This window comes from Balaenoptera acutorostrata, chromosome 12 (genome assembly GCF_949987535.1).
Source record: "Balaenoptera acutorostrata chromosome 12, mBalAcu1.1, whole genome shotgun sequence".
NCBI lineage: Eukaryota > Metazoa > Chordata > Mammalia > Artiodactyla > Balaenopteridae > Balaenoptera > Balaenoptera acutorostrata.
The window spans coordinates 71,061,504-71,079,061 of NC_080075.1; the positions used below are offsets into that span (position 1 = coordinate 71,061,504).

At 55.6% G+C, this 17,558-nt stretch overlaps 1 protein-coding gene across 1 annotated transcript in view; it reads left to right on the top strand.

Moving 5' to 3' along the window:
* The window catches only part of ALK (ALK receptor tyrosine kinase), a 726,132-nt gene that overhangs the window by 687,913 nt on the left and 20,661 nt on the right, over positions 1-17,558 (top strand). The window contains exons 15-24 of the mRNA XM_057557895.1: positions 3,463-3,594; positions 4,359-4,503; positions 7,113-7,295; positions 8,537-8,635; positions 9,120-9,272; positions 10,272-10,376; positions 12,431-12,617; positions 13,309-13,399; positions 13,529-13,593; positions 15,011-15,140. Coding sequence (XP_057413878.1) covers positions 3,463-3,594; positions 4,359-4,503; positions 7,113-7,295; positions 8,537-8,635; positions 9,120-9,272; positions 10,272-10,376; positions 12,431-12,617; positions 13,309-13,399; positions 13,529-13,593; positions 15,011-15,140 — 1,290 coding nt within the window. The remainder of the gene's footprint in view (positions 1-3,462; positions 3,595-4,358; positions 4,504-7,112; positions 7,296-8,536; positions 8,636-9,119; positions 9,273-10,271; positions 10,377-12,430; positions 12,618-13,308; positions 13,400-13,528; positions 13,594-15,010; positions 15,141-17,558) is intronic.

A 17,558-nucleotide genomic window follows, 5' to 3' on the forward strand; every position in this document is an offset into this window, starting at 1 on the left:
TGGAATGGGCTTCAGCTGCTGGAACCACCCCCCCCCCATACACACACACACACACACACACACACACACACACACACACACACCCCACACCCCCCCCCCCTCAGCCCCTGTCCTCTACACTGTAGGCTGCAGCATCCCTGGCCTCTACCCACCAGATGCCAGAAGCATACCTCAGAAATGACAATCAAAAATGCCTCCAGACATTTCCGAACGTCCCCAGGGGAGCAAAACCATGGGTCTAAATGTTAGCTTCCACCACTACCATCACTCACAAGACAAGTATTGTGAAGGGCCAGCCCACACCCACCCAGTTCCCAAGTCTTTCAAATGTATTCAGCAAATATTTATTGAGTCCCTACTACACGCCAGTCACTGTTCTAGGAACTGGGGAGATATTCATGAACAAAAGGAAGATCCTTTGCTCTCATGGAGCTCACATTGACTCCAGGGGAGGAGGGACAAACAGGCAATAACTAGTAAACGTAAGTTCCTCAGGACACCCAGAAGAGACAGGGTTAGGGTGAATAGAAGTAGGGTGAAGGGGTGTCAGGTGTGCTGGAGTTCAGAGGCAGGTTGCAATCGTAAATAGAGTGGTCAAGGGAAGCCTACCGAAAAAAAGAAAGCTGAGCAGAGTCCTGAACGAGCTGAGGGACTGAACCAGGAAAGTAAGTGGGGACTCCAGCAGAGCAGAGGCCGAGTCCCCAGGCGGGCCGTGCCTGGTGTGCTCGAGGAACAGCCAGGATGAGTGGATGGAGCAGGAGGGAGAGTGGGCGAGAGATGAGGGAGGGGTGATGGGGACCGGGTCAGGACCTCAGAAGAACATGTTGAAGCCATAGGAGGGTTTTGAGCAGAATAGTGACCTGTAGTGATCTGCATACTAGCTCCTCTGGCTACAATGTGGAGAACAGACCACTTGGGCCCAAGGGAGGAGTCGGGGGCAATGAATCTAATGGCTGTTGCATTAATCCAGGCAAGATGATGGTGGCTTGGATAAAGACAGTAACAGTGAAGGTGGTGAAAAGCGGCTGAATTCTGGGTGTATTTAGAATATAAAATCCAAGAATCGTGCCCGAGGCACTGGAAGGAGGGAGCTGCCTTCAGGAGAGCCGGGGCCTGCTGCGGAAGGAGCAGGTTTACTGGGCTGCACTGATCTGGTAGACAGCCACGTGGAGGCTGCTTGTGGACAAGGAAGACAGGCCACTGGAGTTCAGGAGAGAGGTCTGGAAAGGAGATGCAAATCCGAGAGAGATCAGCATAAACTGAGACAGGTTGAGACTGTCTAGGGAGTGGTATAGATGGAGAGCACCACGGGCTGAACCCTGCAGACCCCCAACATTTAGAAATGGAGGAAAGAGGAACCAACAAAGGAGGCGGGGAGGGGGGAGCCAGGGATGTAGGAGGAGACTCCAGAAGTCAGGTCAAGAAAGCAAATCGTGGAAAAGTGATCAGCTCCTCCAAATGCAGCTGTGGACCCAGCAAGATGCAGACTGAGAAGCGAATCAACTGTTCCCCTCCCCCCACCCCATTCAAAGGAGACACCTGAGCCTCCGGGACAGCGGGAAATGCGCTTACTCTGGGCTCTAGTTAGACAAAAACCATCCTGCAGCCCAACTGCTCCCTCCAGCAATCTCCAGCCGTTGGCAAGTTCCGTTCAAGGGAAGAGGGCACCCCCAAGGGGTGGGGGGCCCCACTGCTGCCAGGCAGAGGAGAGGAGGAAAGGGAGCAGGGTCGGAGGGGATGGACCTTCTTAGCACCACTGGTTCGCACTGGGCAGCTCCCCAATTTTTTTTTTATTTATTTAGACTTTTTGGCTGCATCGGGTCTTAGTTGCGGCATGTGGGATCTTTAGTGGCGACGCGTGGGCTTCTCTCTAGTTGTGGTATGCGGGCTTAGTTGCCCTGTGCCATGTGGGATCTTAGTTCCCCGACCAGGGCTCGAACCCTCCTCCCCTGCATTGGAAGGCGGATTCTTAACCACTGGACCACCGGGGCAGTCCCGCAGCTCTCCAATTAATAGAGGAGGGCAGATCCAGACAGATGGCCCAGCAAATCTCCAGTCAGGAAGTGAGACTGGACACTGTCTTCTGTGCTGTGCTCTGCCTAGCTGGCAGCACACATTTCCATGCCCTGTCCCTGGCTCTGCCCTCAGAGCATGCCCCTTGCATCTCAGGCCCTCCCCAGGCAGCGGTTAGCAGGGTTTCCTTCCAGCAGACTCCATGCCACTCGGCCCCCGCCCCAGCCCTGGATGGCACTGCACATACCCAGGAGAAATGTCAGCTGTCCACAACAGCAATTCAGACCCTTCCATCCGCACTAAATCCACTCTAAAAAATATCAAATTATTTCCATCATTAAATCCAAAATGCCATAAAACAAATTGCATCTCAGCTATTTATCTGGAAATTTCTCTAGTACTCATTCCCGGCACCCCTGAGTGCTTTAGCATAAGGAGTGGCTCAAGATGAATTGCCATGTCCACTGGCTGGTTACACAGCAACATTCGATGAAAATTTGATGTTTTGTTGGCCTTTTTTCTATGAAGCGAAAGAAAAGTCATTTTCCTCCAAGGTCAGGCCAATGTGTGGAGAGTTCCTCTCAGCTGCTGTGACCGACAAGCAGGGTGGCTGTTCTTGAAACGCTGCCCTCTTTATTCAGGGATTCCAGGCTTCTGGGTCACAGGAATTTCCAGCCTGTCCCCAGAGACTCCCAGATACCTGGGCCCACACCAGGTGGAATAAAATCCGAGGTTGGCCTCCCGCTGTTTTCTTCTCTTTACAAGATACTTCAAACTGCAACTTCTCAAAATACCTCAGTGGCTCCTTGCTGCTTAGAGAATGAAGTCCAGCTCCTTCTCTGTTTGTATTCAAGGCCCCTGTCCAGGATCTGACTGTCCAGTTAGGTTCCCTCTGTCCACTCCCATTTACACTCCCGCCAGCCCTGTCTTACCGCATGGGGCCTTTATCACCCCCTCTTCAGAATCCAAAGGATCCTAACAGGTCCTCCTGGACCACCTGTCTGTCCTCAGATGGACTTTTCTGGGCCACAGAGACTCCTTATACTTTTCCCCCCAAATACCCCACTCACCTCCTTCCCTCTGGGCTCATGCTGATCTCCTCCCCTGTAATGTCCTAACTTTCTCCCATTCTCAGTGTTTAAAAATCTCCCCATCCTTCAAGGCCCAAGTGAATGCCACCTCCCCCAGGCAGTCCTCCCTACTCACCAGTCCAGCGACAAAGCCTCACTCTCCCTCCTCAATTTCCCATGCATTTTCTTCTAAGCTGTCCCTGTGGTCCTTCTCCAATAGTGCCCAGAGTGACAGTTATCTGTGTGTAGTTTTTGTCTCCTCAATTCAACGGCAAGCTATTTGAGAGATCATCAGACCCTATCTTTAAACATAGAAGGTCTGTGTGCTGGGAGGTAGAGAACCCTGGGCACAAACCTGAGGTGCTTTTTGTTTCTCCAGACAAACCAGCTAATCCAGAAAGTCTGCATTGGAGAGAACAACGTGATAGAAGAAGAAATCCACGTGAACAAAAGTGTGCACGAGTGGGCAGGAGGGGGCGGAGGAGGGGGCGGAGCCACCTACGTATTTAAGGTGAGGTCTGGGTGCCAGCTTCCCCAGGGCAGTGCCTTCTCTGTGTCCTGGTGTTGGATCCTCAGGACAGACCTGGGAACGAAGCACCTCGGGTGCTCTTAGCCCCATTTAAAGTTGAGGAAACCGAGGCCCAGGGGGAATATAAGGCTCCCTGTCTGTCCAGGAAAGGACGGGCCCTTCTCATGTTGATGTGCCAGCTGGACTTCACCACGCAGACCGTCGCCACCCTGCCTCAGAGTCCCAGAGGGTCCCACCGTGCCCTCCTCTGTCCTAAGGTGGACTTCTCTGATGTCATCGAAAATAGGCAAAGGTTTCCTGCTGGGTCTTCCTGCAGGGACGGTGATGCTGAGGGCTTAATCTTGGAGTTGTGGGGATCAGAGCAGAGACCCCTGAGCGTGCAGAGGAAGGAGAGAGGAAGGAGAGGAGAGAGACCTGCTTCTGCACACCAGCTGCCAGACCCCTGAGGCTAGAGAGGAACTTCAGGAAAGGGGCTGTATAAACAGCCTCCTGGTATTCAGATACATTTATATCTCCTAGTGCTTTTGCTTCACGTACTGAACCTGGACGAATACACGAGCCGGGGTTTGGAGGGGATGGAAGAGCTGACGGGTTGTTGTAACATGAGATCAGGGCCCTCAGACCACTGAGATGTCACCCACTGCCCAGCAAACGTTCGGGCACATTTAAACATTTAAATTGCTCAGGGGTCTCCAGAGTGGGAGCCCCACTCGGTTTCTCAATCTCTGAATGTCTCCCCTGGGCAGATGAAGGATGGAGTGCCAGTGCCCCTGATCATAGCGGCCGGCGGTGGCGGCAGGGCCTACGGAGCCAAGACAGACACGTTCCACCCAGAGAGACTGGAGAATAACTCCTCAGTTCTAGGGCTGAATGGCAATTCCGGAGCCGCAGGTAAATCGCTGCAAGCCCACCCTCTCCCAGAACATTCTCCCGGGACTATGTGAGCTTCAGCTCGGCCGGGCGCCATCACCCACCTGTGGGCATCTTAGTCGCTGGCCCTTGAGATGCTGGGAGCTCGGATATTGGTACCGGGATCAAGAGAGGAAGGGCAGGCCACACACTGGGGACCCAGAGGCCCCTTTCCAACACGGGGTTTGGACTTGCAGAAGGTCACTGAGAAAATGAGGCAGGCGGCAGCAGTCTGACCGCCAACCCAGCCGTCCCCGGGTTTTACCAAATGCAACTGGATGTGAGCAGGTGGAAGAAATCTGGGCAGAGTCAGGCCCCCCGGGGCCCCTGTGGTTTGCTCATACTTCCGGGCCCTGGGCTGCCAGTGCACACATCTCCTTGCTGGAAAATCTCTTTCTGGAATCTCCATGGTTGGGCTCTCTGTCTCCTTAATGAGAGCCAGCAACACAGAAACAGGGGGCAGACACCAAAGGGGATGTGAATTCTCTGATTCCTCTGAAGTCAGCCATTCATCTTTGTATTTTCTTTTCTCCACAATCAGATCGAGGAAGGATTTTTGAAGGCATTTAAGATTTGAGATTAATTAAAATAAATACTCAGACTTTCTCTTCAATTGAGAGAGAGCTAGAGATAGAAGAGAGAGGAGAAGCGGTCACAGCGAGGAATTACCGTAGTGATATTTACAGTGCTCCTTACATCCGTCCAGCATGTCATAAATTACAAAGCACTTCCACATCTATTATACATGTGCTTTTCAAAACAGTCCTGTAGGGTTTTCCAAACATATCATTTCATTTTACAGAAGGGTCAACAAGCTCATTGAAAGTTGGTGGATTTTTTTTCTCAAGATGGCCAAACTGTTTCGTACTTAATCCGTTTTTTAAAACACTGTTGTTGCTGTTTTTATTTTTACGCCCATTGTTTTCTTTCCCACACGTTTGCTTGAAGGCTGCAACATAGAGTGGGGGTCGGAAACCAACTTAGCTGGGGACTGTGCAGGACTCAAGGGTAGGGTTCTCCGGGCAGGGGAAGGAGGGCAGACCTGGTATCAGGCCCATCTCATCCTAACTTATTCACTAAGCTCGTGGCCCCGAATAGCCAGCAGAGCCCACTTCCAGCTAATGGCGCTGAGGGGCCTTCCCTCCACCACGTGACATCAACCACCTTGACTGGCCCCATACCCACCCTCTGGCTGGCAAAGGGAGGCCAAACACTTGGAGTCCTGTAGCTTCCGAAGCTGACAGAAGGTCCTCACAACTTGTCCAGGGCCTCAATTCAGCTCTGCTTGTCTCTGTTCCAGACCCAAGCTTCTTCCTGACCTCGACCTCATTTCCTGAAACCTGTCTCCCTCTTTCTAGCACCATAGTCATCCCTGTCTGCAGCTTTCCCCACCTAGATGTCCCTCTGCTGACCCCTCTGGGTGCAGAAGAACCTTGGCCACAAGTTCTCCCAGAGGACCCTTCCGGGCAGGTTAACCCTTACGGTTCCAGCAGACACACGCACAGCTGTTTCTCCCGGTTCCCACCTCCCATAATATGCTGGAGCAGAAAGGGCTTTGGGGTCTTCTGGAGTAAACTGCCTCTTGAAATGTCACACAAAACAATATGGGGAGACAAGGTGGGCGTCCTGGAATTTCCAGGGCCTCGGGAGAGATGTACTGTGGTCTGCCTGTGGCCTTAAGATACAGTTAACATTCAACCTAGCTCTGTAAAGAACATTTCGTTTGCAAGAGTTCAGAGCAGGCCCAGGCGTTGGGAAGCACAGCTCCAGCTGCTGCCACTGTAGCCAGAGTATCACCACCTCCACCCCCAGCTCTCTTTGCTCTTGACCTTGGAGCAGCTCCTTAGAAGCAGGCAGGCAAGACACTGCCTGAGCTTCAGAGTGTGAGGCCTTCTGCCTGTGTGTGTCCTGCCTCACAAACACCCAACCATCCCTCCACTTGGCGGTCTGTAAAACATTTCATACACTCCCTGTCTTCTTTGATCCTAACATCCACCCCATGAGGCGTCTCATTATCTCCAAGTGACAGGTGAGGAAACCAAGTCTCAGACCGGGGAAGTTCTTACCTAGTAGCCAATTAAAGCACTTTGGGTTATTTGGTGCCTTAATCCAGGATTCCTGCTAGGAATTTCACTGCCGTGACCTCGGCAGGGTTTTGACAGTTGGTCCTGGTTCTTTGAGATGGGAAGCAGTTGATGAAATGAAGGCCGGGCGCTTCAGGAGTTGGCAGGCATAGAGGGAAGGCAGAGGCACAAGTTTAGTAGTCGTGCTGCCTGTCCCCTCCACTTCCCCCGTCCCTCACCGAGCACACTCCCTGGCTTTTGAGCCAGAGGCCTGACAAGAAGCTGGGGTACGAGGCGCTCCCATCGGGATGTGCACGACTGTGGCCAGAGCAGGTCTCCCTCGGGCAAAGGGCACGCTCGGCCGTGGACTCTGAAGGCCCCAGGCCCCACTGAGGACAGACCCCCTGGGCACTGGACAGGGGCAAGCACCCCTCGGAGACACCGAGTCCTGCCTCCTTCGCCAGGCCCAGCAGCCGCCCAAGCCCAGCTGACACCCTCACCTAGGCGTTTCTCCGTCTCTTCCCGCAGGTGGTGGAGGTGGCTGGAATGATAACACTTCCTTGCTCTGGTCTGGAAAGTCTTTGCTGGAAGGTGCCACCGGAGGACATTCCTGCCCCCAGGCCATGAAGAAGTGGGGGTGGGAGACCAGAGGGGGTTTCGGAGGGGGTGGAGGGGGGTGCTCCTCAGGTGGAGGAGGCGGAGGATACATAGGTAAAGATGATTCGTGTTCAAGGTGTCACTGCCCTCCCCTCTTAGTCCTAGGCACCTCACCCCCCTGTCCTCTCCCCGGCCCCTGCCTGCACGCCCCTGGCCCGCCCCCAGTGTGGACTGTGATGTGACCGTGCACGCCTTCCTCCCAGCACCCCCAGACGAGCCAGAGGCAGGGTGCTGGCTTTCGAGCCAGCATCCTGCCTCGAGGTTTCGATAGGACAGCATCAAGATCCCATATGATTCTTGATCTCCCCCAAAGCCGATGTTAAAGGGGCTTTGGCTTCCCAGCCTCTTCTCTGGGCCTCCCCCAAGGACGCACTGGTATGAGAGCCTTGGAGGCCAGACGCCTCTACCCCGTGCCTCCCTTCGGATGGCCTGGCCTGAGTCCTTGCCAAGCCAGCTCCCTGAGGACGTGGAGTGCGGCTTCCAGCCGCGTGGACTCCCCACACTCCCTTTCCTGCCCCAGCCCACCAGCTTCCAGAAGGGCGCCGCTCCCCCTGCTGGTGGGTGCGTGTCCTGAGGGCAGCTGCGGCAGCCCCGGCCCAGCCCTTCAGCAGGCAGCTGGTCCCGGGCCCCAGCTCCCCTCTGGGCTTCAGAGCAGAGCAGAAGAGCCTTCTGAAGCTGAGGGGCCTCCCCACAGACTAGGACACCATGCATGCACGCGCTGTGGTGTGCTGTCCGTGTTTTGCTTTACGCTGTGTGTGAGATGCTCGTGTTGACCAGATGCTCTTCTTTTCCAAGCCGAGGGCGGGTGGGAGGAGCCCAAGGGGAGGAGCCCAAAGATAACCCCACCCCCACTGAAAGGAGGGACAGGAGCCTAAAGGCACAGGGGCCCATCCCCCCTGCCCCAACCCTGACCGGATGGGACAGGAGAGCTACTCCTCGGTGCTACTGCCTGGCCAGTCCTGGAAGAGGGGCCGAGGGGCCAACCCAGCCTGGGGAGACTAGAACTCTTCTGACTCTTGCTAACATGGACTGCTTCCTGGGGGGGTGCCCAGCAGAGTGGTGGAGACGCCCCAGCGGGAGCTGGCCCGGACCTGGAGGAGAAAGTGGCCCACACACCAGGCTTCTACTGAGCCGAGCCCCAAGTGCAGCCCCTGTGCCCTGAGCCTCCCTTCCCTCCCCACCGCCCCGCCCTCGAGGCCCCTCCCTGACCCCGCTGCTTGCCCTGCTGATGCGCACGTGTGTCCAGACTTGGGCACCCACCTCTCTGCGTTAAACTCTCCTCTGGTTTGCCACAGGTGGCAATGCAGCCGCAAACAATGACCCCGAGGTGGACGGGGAGGATGGAGTTTCCTTCATCAATCCACTGGGCATCCTGTACACCCCGGCTTTAAAAGGTACCCCCTCTGCCAGGTGGCAGAGCCAGCTTCCTTAAGCCAGTTCTCCCTCCAGCTAGAACTCCAGGGCTACTGATGTGAGTCCAGGACACAAAGGTGTGATCGTGGGTCCCTTGCAGGCAAGTCTTCTTAGTGGTCATCTCACCAAGTTTTCTGGAAATCAGGATGCGTGATCTGATTTGGACACAGAAGGAGAAGACTGGCCAGCCCTAGAAAATGCAACAGTAATAGGCCCGGTACCTGTAGCAGCCAACCTAAGTGACCCTCATGTGGACCCTCCCACTTGCCTGCCTGTCCTCTGTCTGAGTTCCCCTCTCCAGATGCACCCTGGACTTTCCTGCACAGGCAGCGCTCCCAGTGGTGATGGGAGGTAGGAGCAGGGACCAGAGAACCCACCCTGACCAGCTGGAGACAGAGCGCAGAGCCTGGGGGTGGGGTGCAGGGCGGCCTCCGCCCGAGGCTGACCCTCCCTCCTTCTCACCAGTGATGGAGGGCCACGGGGAAGTGAATATCAAGCATTACCTGAACTGCAGCCACTGTGAGGTAGATGAGTGCCACATGGACCCTGAGAGCCACAAGGTCATCTGCTTCTGCGACCACGGGACAGTGCTGGCCGAGGACGGTGTCTCCTGCATAGGTAAGGGGGTGGGGGAGGGAGCCCAGAGCTTGAGCCACAGCTGGTTTCTTTGGTTCTGGGACACCTCAGATGCAGTTTTGTAAACTTCCTGACACCCCTGTCTGCCCCCAGCACCAGTGCTCTGACGATGGGTAGAGGGACCTGTGTGTGAAAGGTGGGTCACGGCTCGGGAAGGAGTCGCAAGTCACCTAGTCCCACCCCTAATCCCGGATGTGACCCCCACATCCCCACCAGGGGACCAGCCCATCTCCACTGGCCACCCCAGCGCCAGGGACCTCAGTACTCCTAAGGCACAGCGTTCCATCGGGGAGTTACAGAGCCAGACCCGTTCCTTCCAGCTTCCACTCCTGGGCTCCCTGCTCACAGTGGCCCTTCAGGCGCGGCATCTGAACACAGCGCTGCCGTCCTCCTCCTCAAGTCTTCTCCAGATTAAATAACCCGTTCATTTCCATCCATTCATATGGGACACAGGTTTATGCCTCCTCCCCATCCTGGTGTTCCAGTTGTCAACGTCCCTTTTGAAATGCAGTGTCCGGGCCCAGGCACGGTGCCTCAGTGTGGTCGATGCCAGCGTGCACCTGGGCCCTCCCTCCCATGCGCCGGGCCCGGTGCGCTCGCGGACAGAGAATCAATTCAGCCTCCAGAGTCTTAACTGACCAGGACACTCTGTCACTGGGTCGTACTGAGTTTGTCGTCATCTCAGGTGCCTGAATCTCTTCTACAGCCACTGTTGGCTCACCTTTCATCCTCATCCTGTCATGCACATTTGATGTTTTGGATCAATGTCCAGATTTTGATATTTATCCCTTTTACATAGTCCCTCCCCACAAAAGCTACTGTTGAAAGTTGTAAAACCTGGACAAACCTGCTTCATGCCCTGATCTTCTGAAAAGGATGGTGGTCCAGGTGTCCAAGGCTGGGGAGGGTCTTTCTGACTTGGGGCCAGCTCAGAGGAGAATCCACGTGGTCATCGGTGCCCCGTGGGGACCTGTCTTCCAGTGTCACCCACCCCGGAGCCCCACTTGCCACTCTCGCTGATCCTCTCCGTCGTGACCTCTGCCCTCGTGGCCGCCCTCGTCCTGGCTTTCTCCGGCATCATGATCGGTGAGTGTCCCAGAGCCCCAGCACTTCCAAAGCGGGGCAGGGAAGGCAGATCTGGCAGAACAGAATAGCATCTCAGGCTGTGCCATGGATGCTGAGGTTTCACTCTGGATGGGTTGTGATGAGGGCAGCCCAAGCCAAGCCAAAACAGAAGGCCCCCTCACTCCACACCCCTGCACATCCCTGGTTCCTAGGAGCCCCCGATTCTGAACCTCAGCCCTGTGCATAGCCTCCTGGTTGCTCAAGGAGGGGCCACTCTTCAGAGGAGAGCACCGTGGCTAAAGGTCAGCCCCACCCCAGACCTCACTTTCAGCTCTCATCAGACCTGGGCTTCAGCGGGCTCTTCTAGTCTGGCTCGCTTCCTGTGTCACGCCTCCAGCCCGCCCTTCCCCACTCCATGCAGAGAATGCAGAGCTGGTTTCTGAGTGTTCCCCATTAGGCCAGTGAGCCAAGGGGTGCTGACCTGCAGGTCGCAGAGGGCTCTGCATGGTCCAGTCAGGCTCTTCCTGCTGGAAATGCCCGGGACAGGTGGGCAGGGACCTGAGGGGAAGCAGAAGGAAAGGCTCAGCTCCAGGCAGCACTTTCAGGCCAGCCCCTCGAGGGCAAGGGAATTTGGGGGTGGACAGGGCTTTGGCAGCTAATGTGATTCCCGTGATGCCGTCCTGCAGAGAGCAGGATGACAAGAGCTAACTGGTTGCACACTTACCGCACGATGGGTGACTGACACATTTTAGTTCACCGAACCCTCAGAGAGCCCTATGATCACGGTTGGCATATTTCACAGAGGAGGAACTGAGCGCACAGGAGTTGACTCACTTGCCCTGGCCCCGCCCTGTGAATCACCTCCCATGGAGTCTGCCTTATATATAGAATGTTCTCACACGTAGTAGTAACAGTGCTAGTGGTCACTTGTCCTGGGAGAGCTGTTTAGAACTTTCCAAAACCATTTCTTTCCTCCTTTCTTTCTTTCTTTCCTCCTTTCTTCCTTCCTTCCTCCCTTCCTTCCTTTCCTTCTTTCCTTCTTTCCTTCTTTCTTCCTTTCTTCCTTTCTTTCTTTTTTTTTTCGTGGCACTGCACGGCTTGTGGGATCTTCGTTCCCTGACCAGGGATTGAACCCACGCCCCGGCAGTGAGAGCACCATGTTCTAACCACCGGACCGCCAGGGAATTCCCTCCAAAACCATTTTATGTTGGTGAATTCATTTCATTATCACAAGCCTAGGGAATGGGGAGTGGGGCTTTAGGAGACAGGGCAGAAGTTATTGTCCCTGCTTACAGAGAAGGAGACTGAATCCAAAGAGGTCACGTGTCACTTGTCAGTGTCACAGCTTGTAAGTAACAAAGGCAGAATTAGAACTCAGGTCCTCAGGCACCAGCTTAGACCCAGTTTAGAGACCTTTCACTCTGTGACGGTCTCCAGCTATGTGGCTTGGCGGTTCTTCAACTGTAGGAGACACAGGTGACCAAGAGCCCCAGCTGTACTCTCAAATCCATTGCCATGCTTGCCCGACCCAGCACCTGGGCAGAGCAGAGCTGCTAAGGCAGACCCCCTCCTGGAGATATGGGACTCCTCTGACAGCCGACTTCGGATCCAGAACCTAGCAAGAGGCTTGCTGGAACTTCTTTAGACTGAATGGCCGTCTAGGGTCTTTGCTCAACCTTCCCTCACATGGGGTCAGACCTTCAACACAGTACGGTGACTTCCCAGCCTTCCTGGGTTCCCTCCCAATTATCTCTCACAGGCATTTCCCCTAATAAAATCCTTGCGTGTTTAATCCTGTCTTGGGTCTGCTTCTCAGAGGACCCAAACTAATGTGTCTCTGCCCCTCCATGATACAATAAATCTTTTCCATTCATATGATTTTAAGCTTTACATTTACTTTCATCGTTCAGTTAAAGGTACGCTTTCACGTCTGTAATCATTTTGTTGGTATGACTAAGTGTGATGGAAAGATTTAGATCCCTGTGGAGGAGCTGGAGATCCAGGAAGGCTTCCTGGAGGAGGTGGGCTGGCTGCCTGGCCCGGGCCACCTTGCGCTGACCTCCATGTGTCTGCAGTGTACCGCCGGAAGCACCAGGAGCTGCAAGCCATGCAGATGGAGCTGCAGAGCCCCGAGTACAAGCTGAGCAAGCTCCGCACCTCCACCATCATGACCGACTACAACCCCAACTACTGTTTTGCCGGCAAGACCTCCTCCATCAGTGACCTGAAGGAGGTGCCCAGGAAAAACATCACCCTCATCCGGTGAGTGCCCATCACTGTCCTGGGGGGCAGCGGGGGGTGTGGGGGAGGCAGGGAAGGGAGAGCTCCAGGGGGCCGGATGTCATCCCTGCACCACGAAATCCTCCGGCAGCAAGAAGCCAGTAGAGCCACCCCTCGGGGCACCCCCAGTCCCCCCAGGGGGAGAAGGTTCAGTGTTCAGGGCCATTGGGGGGGGTGTTTGCTTGTTCAACACCCCATATACACATGGGGTTGGTACAATGAGAGGGGGATTAGATGGGAGGAATGGGGCTCTCCTCAAAATCCACCCAAGTGCCCCTCCCCAAGTCTTGCTCCCCTGCCCACTCCCAGTTCCCAGAGCACCCTGTGCACGTGTCTGTCACTCACCAAACACACTCCAGGGGGTGTCTGCCAGCTGTCTATGCCCCTCAGCCCCGGCCCCAGGGAGCACAAGCCTCCCTGGCAGCCTTAGTCTTAGTCCCCTCTAGGTCCCTGGCAAATATTAGAGGCTCAGTAAGTGTTCACAGAAGGAATATCCAGCCAGTGTCCTGAATCCTGGCTTGGAAACTTTCTTGCCAGGTAAAGCAATGGAGGCCCAGGACCGACGAGCAAAGCCAGACTGAGGGCATTGCCCTTGAGGGTGTGCGTGACCCCCTGGCTCCCGTGTGCATCCACTAAATGTGCCCCTGTCTCATCTCGCCTTCTCTTTGCACAGGGGTCTGGGCCACGGTGCGTTTGGGGAGGTGTATGAAGGTCAGGTGTCTGGAATGCCCAACGACCCGAGCCCCCTGCAAGTGGCTGTAAAGGTAAGAGGCAGCTCCCTCGTGGGCCTGACCTTGGCCAGGGGTCTCTGTAAGCGTGGCTCTCTGCTGACAGCCTCTGACCTCTGCGGCTCACAGCCTCCTTCTCCTTCCCACCCTCCCTTCTGTGCCCAGACGCTGCCTGAGGTGTGTTCCGAACAGGACGAACTGGATTTCCTCATGGAAGCCCTGATCATCAGGTACCGACACAGGGAGACACCCCACACCACTGCCCCAAGCCTGTAAGGGACACGAGATGTTTCTAACAGGCACGTCTCTGAGGGAAACAGGGTTGTCCTGCAGCGTACCCCTCCCTCTCCAACAGGAGACTCCGTGAATTCTTAGCACGTCTTACCAGAGTGGAACCGGCCCCCAGATGGTTGTCTTAGAAAAAGAATCCAATTGGTATCACTCCGCCTTCAACCAGCATCCCTGTGTCATCCACTGGTTCTTTTCCCCCTTTTCTTAAGAAACAGAGCATGCTGGTTGTTGACAGTAGAAGATACAATCCTCCTCCAGGTATCTCTTCCACCAGGTGCTTTGCCAACCCCAGCTCTCAGCTCTCGTGTAAAGGAAATGGGCCCCCAAGTGATGGAAGGCGCCCACCCTGGTCCACCCAGCTGGCCTGACCCTTCAACTGGTGGATCTGGGGCCCCCCCACTGGGAGTCTCAGTGTCCGGGGCTCTGACAGCGGATGTTGGACCTTGAGATCTGGCCAGGCTCATGGCCTCCTGGTGCACTGGGGAACCTCAAACATCCTGAAGGCTGGGGCGGCCCGAGGTCTCCCCTTGACAGAAGTGGCAGAGGGAACGAGTCCAGAGCAGTGTGTGTGGTGTGCAGGGTCCATAGGAGGATAGCAGCAGGCTCAGCTCCTGCTTTAAAAATGACGTATTTTCTGATTGAGCATGTAATATGTGATTATTGAATAAAACCTGGAAAGTAGAAGAGCAGATGGAAGGAGACCCAAATCACTCCATCTCCCTACTTGGCAGTAACTAAGCAGCATTATATTTGGGTGTACTATCACCCAGTGTGTCACCTCTGCGCGCGTGCACCCACGTGGAGTTCCCTGGCCCCGCTGCCTCACGTGTCCCGATAGGATCACGTTAACAAGAAAACCCGAATCTCAGAGCCCCCATGAGGAGTCCACAGTGGGAGCCCGTGGCCCTCTTCCTTGTTCTCTTCCGCACACGGTCACCGGGCAGGTCTCACGCAGTCCCTCGGGGAAGCAGTTCCTCCAGCTTCCGCCTGAGGCCTTCCTCTGAAAACCCAAACCCCAAACGTGAATCCTGGCCAGCAGTCCGTGCCCCAGCCTCGAAGCCCTCCCCTCCCCCCGCCCCACCTTCTCACCCAAGTCCCTCCTCCACCCCACCGCCTCCAAGCAAGTTCTTTCAAGCAGACTGAACTCCCGCCAGCCCTGACCTCTGGTTCTTCCAGCTGCTCAGCAACCAGATTGTCCTCTGCTTAGGCCCAGCCTGGGACGCCTGCTTCCCACATTTACAGAAAGCATTTACAAAATGTGGCTTCTGAAAGCATAACTCTGTACCCGGCTTTGCCCACTTAAGATTTTCCCAGACTCAGCTGAGTTAAATTCGATTACTCCCCTCTGCTCTGCAGCAAGTTCAACCACCAGAACATCGTGCGCTGTATCGGGGTGAGTCTGCAAGCCCTGCCCCGATTTATCCTGCTGGAGCTCATGGCGGGAGGAGACCTCAAGTCCTTCCTCCGAGAGACGCGCCCTCGTCCGGTGAGTGAGAACCAGCCTTTCCCAGTAGCTGTGCCGGAGGACGGAACCGGGGGGCGGAAGGAGCCAGGGTGGGCAGCCTGGGAAGCAACATACTCAGTGGAACCGAGGGAGTCGGCCCACGGGCTCGGATCTGGGGGAAAGGCGGGAGAGAGGGGACAGAAGGTGGCTGATGGCCAAGCCCAGCCCCAGGGAGTTTGTGCAAGGCTTGTGCAACAGCTTCTCCAGGCTGTATCTATTTTTATGGCCTGCTGATTGTGGAAAACCAAACTAGGGACAAGCACAGTGGGGGGACTTTCATGCCGGCTGTGTCACTCACTCAACCAACTGACTTGGGGCGGGTCACTTTGCATCCGCCCGTTCTGAGCCCCACTGTCCTCATCTCTCAAATGCGGACATCCTGACCTTGTAGTTTTACTATCAAAGTCGAGTGCTGGGGTATTTAGGAAGGTGCTGCATACATGTTATGGTTAAAGGGCTAGAGCTTGGGGGAGTGAAGAAACCTAAGTGGACCCACCCACGCCCAGCCCTGCTTGGCCATTGGACCACCTGCTTAGGACAGCCAACCCCCTCTAACCTCAGCATCTGCAACGTGAACTCCTCGGGCTAGGCTACAACATCTCAGACAGAGATCATTTATATAACACAGCACACTGGGCGATCCCGGAGTCCAGCTGTCCACTCCAGTCACTGCTGGGGTCTTCAAGAGGCCTGGACCCTGGAAACTGGAGCAGAGCCGACCCCTGAGTTAGGACCTGACTTCCTTTAGTTGCCACTGGACTCTGAGGACCACGGGGAAGACTTGTACCCTCCCCACCCCCAGGAAAGCAGAGAAGACTGACAACCGCTCTGCCACGGCAAGCCCAGAACGGGAACACTCTCTCCTCACGAGGACCCCAGGTGGTGGCGCAAAGCTCGGAAGGTCACGCCTACTCCAGCCCACGCCTTCACTCAGGCTCAGTTTAGAGACCGCATCCTTAGGAGCCTCCACACTGTTCCCGCAAGCCTCTCTCGGCATCTAAGAGGAATCCGATCTAACTCCTTGAGATAAGTGTGTACGCACCTAAGCACACGTGGCAGGAGGAAGGGGGCTAGGGGAGGCGGAGCGAGAACTAACCCCGCCTCGTGATAATCCTCATCTGCATTATCATCCTCCTCCCCAGAGTTTCACGTTTCTCACAACCACCCTATGAAGTAGGTGGTACAGATCTCACCCCGTTCTGGAGACGGGAAAACAGTGGCTCGGAGTGGTCATGTGACCTGCCGAGGCGCGCAGGAAGCGGAAGAGCTGGGATAGAGCTCAGGCCTGCTGGCTCCTGATTCCATGCTCTCTCCAGCCTGCTGTGCTGTTTATCCTGATGGTCCCCTTTGAGAAGCCCCGAGTGCCAAGGTGAGGGTGGGTTGTTCACAGCAACTGCCACCAGCTATGCAGGCATCCCTGCCAGGTCTGGGCACCAGCCTTGGCTTTCCCACCAGCACCCAGCAAGGCCGAGCAGTGCTGGGAAGCAGTGCCTCTGGCAGACGTCAAACAGGGAACACATGGTATCACACTTTGGGCAGAGGCATAGCTCTGGCTTTCCCACTGGAGATTCCTGGGGCTTGAGGACAAGAAAGTATTGTGACCTCCTTGTAAAGGGAATCTGGGAACCCTTCATTTGGCAAGCCCGAGGACTTGCAGGCAAAGGTATCATCTCTCTCCCTTGATGATGAAAGAGGATTTGAATGTTGTCTCAAAGAACGAAGCACCAGCAAGGAAAGGCGGATCACTGATATCTCCCACCACCTCCAGCCCCAGTACCACCCCAAGGAGGCTCAGAGCAGGAGCCTGCTGCCAAGTTCCGACCTCTAGCTGCAGGCACCGCCCGAGGGATGCCCACAGCCAGGAGAAGGTCGACTGTGCTTGGGAGAGCCGCTTCTACAGGTCAGGATCCCCGTCACCAAATCTGCCCGTTAACCCTTGACCCTGCTCTTCTTCTGTGTGGCTCTCCCTGCCAACCATGCCCCCAGGTCCTGGTAGCACCCCAGTCTTCCTCCTTACCCCTTTACACACCCACTCATCTCTGGTGAGCTGGTCGTTCCTGAGGTACTGCCCACGATGGGTGATTTAAAATGTCGGATCACAGCCCTCCAAAGTGACCCCATGCAAATGTGTTTGTAGCAGCAACTTCTGGCCGTGGTGGAAGGGGTGGGGAGGTGGGGAGGTGGGGAGGAGGTTGCTGGGTGTCCTGCATGGATTCTCAGAACCACAAAACCCAGCTCAGTGGAGTGGGGGTCAGGTTGACTGTGAGAAAGGAGTGCGATTTGGAAGTGGACCGAGGAGGGCTAATATCAGCAAATCCTACACATGATGAAGAAGGGAGGGACTGGCTGATGGACATCAGGGCTGGAGAGGTACACACCCTGAGGAGCGGGTGGGCAGAG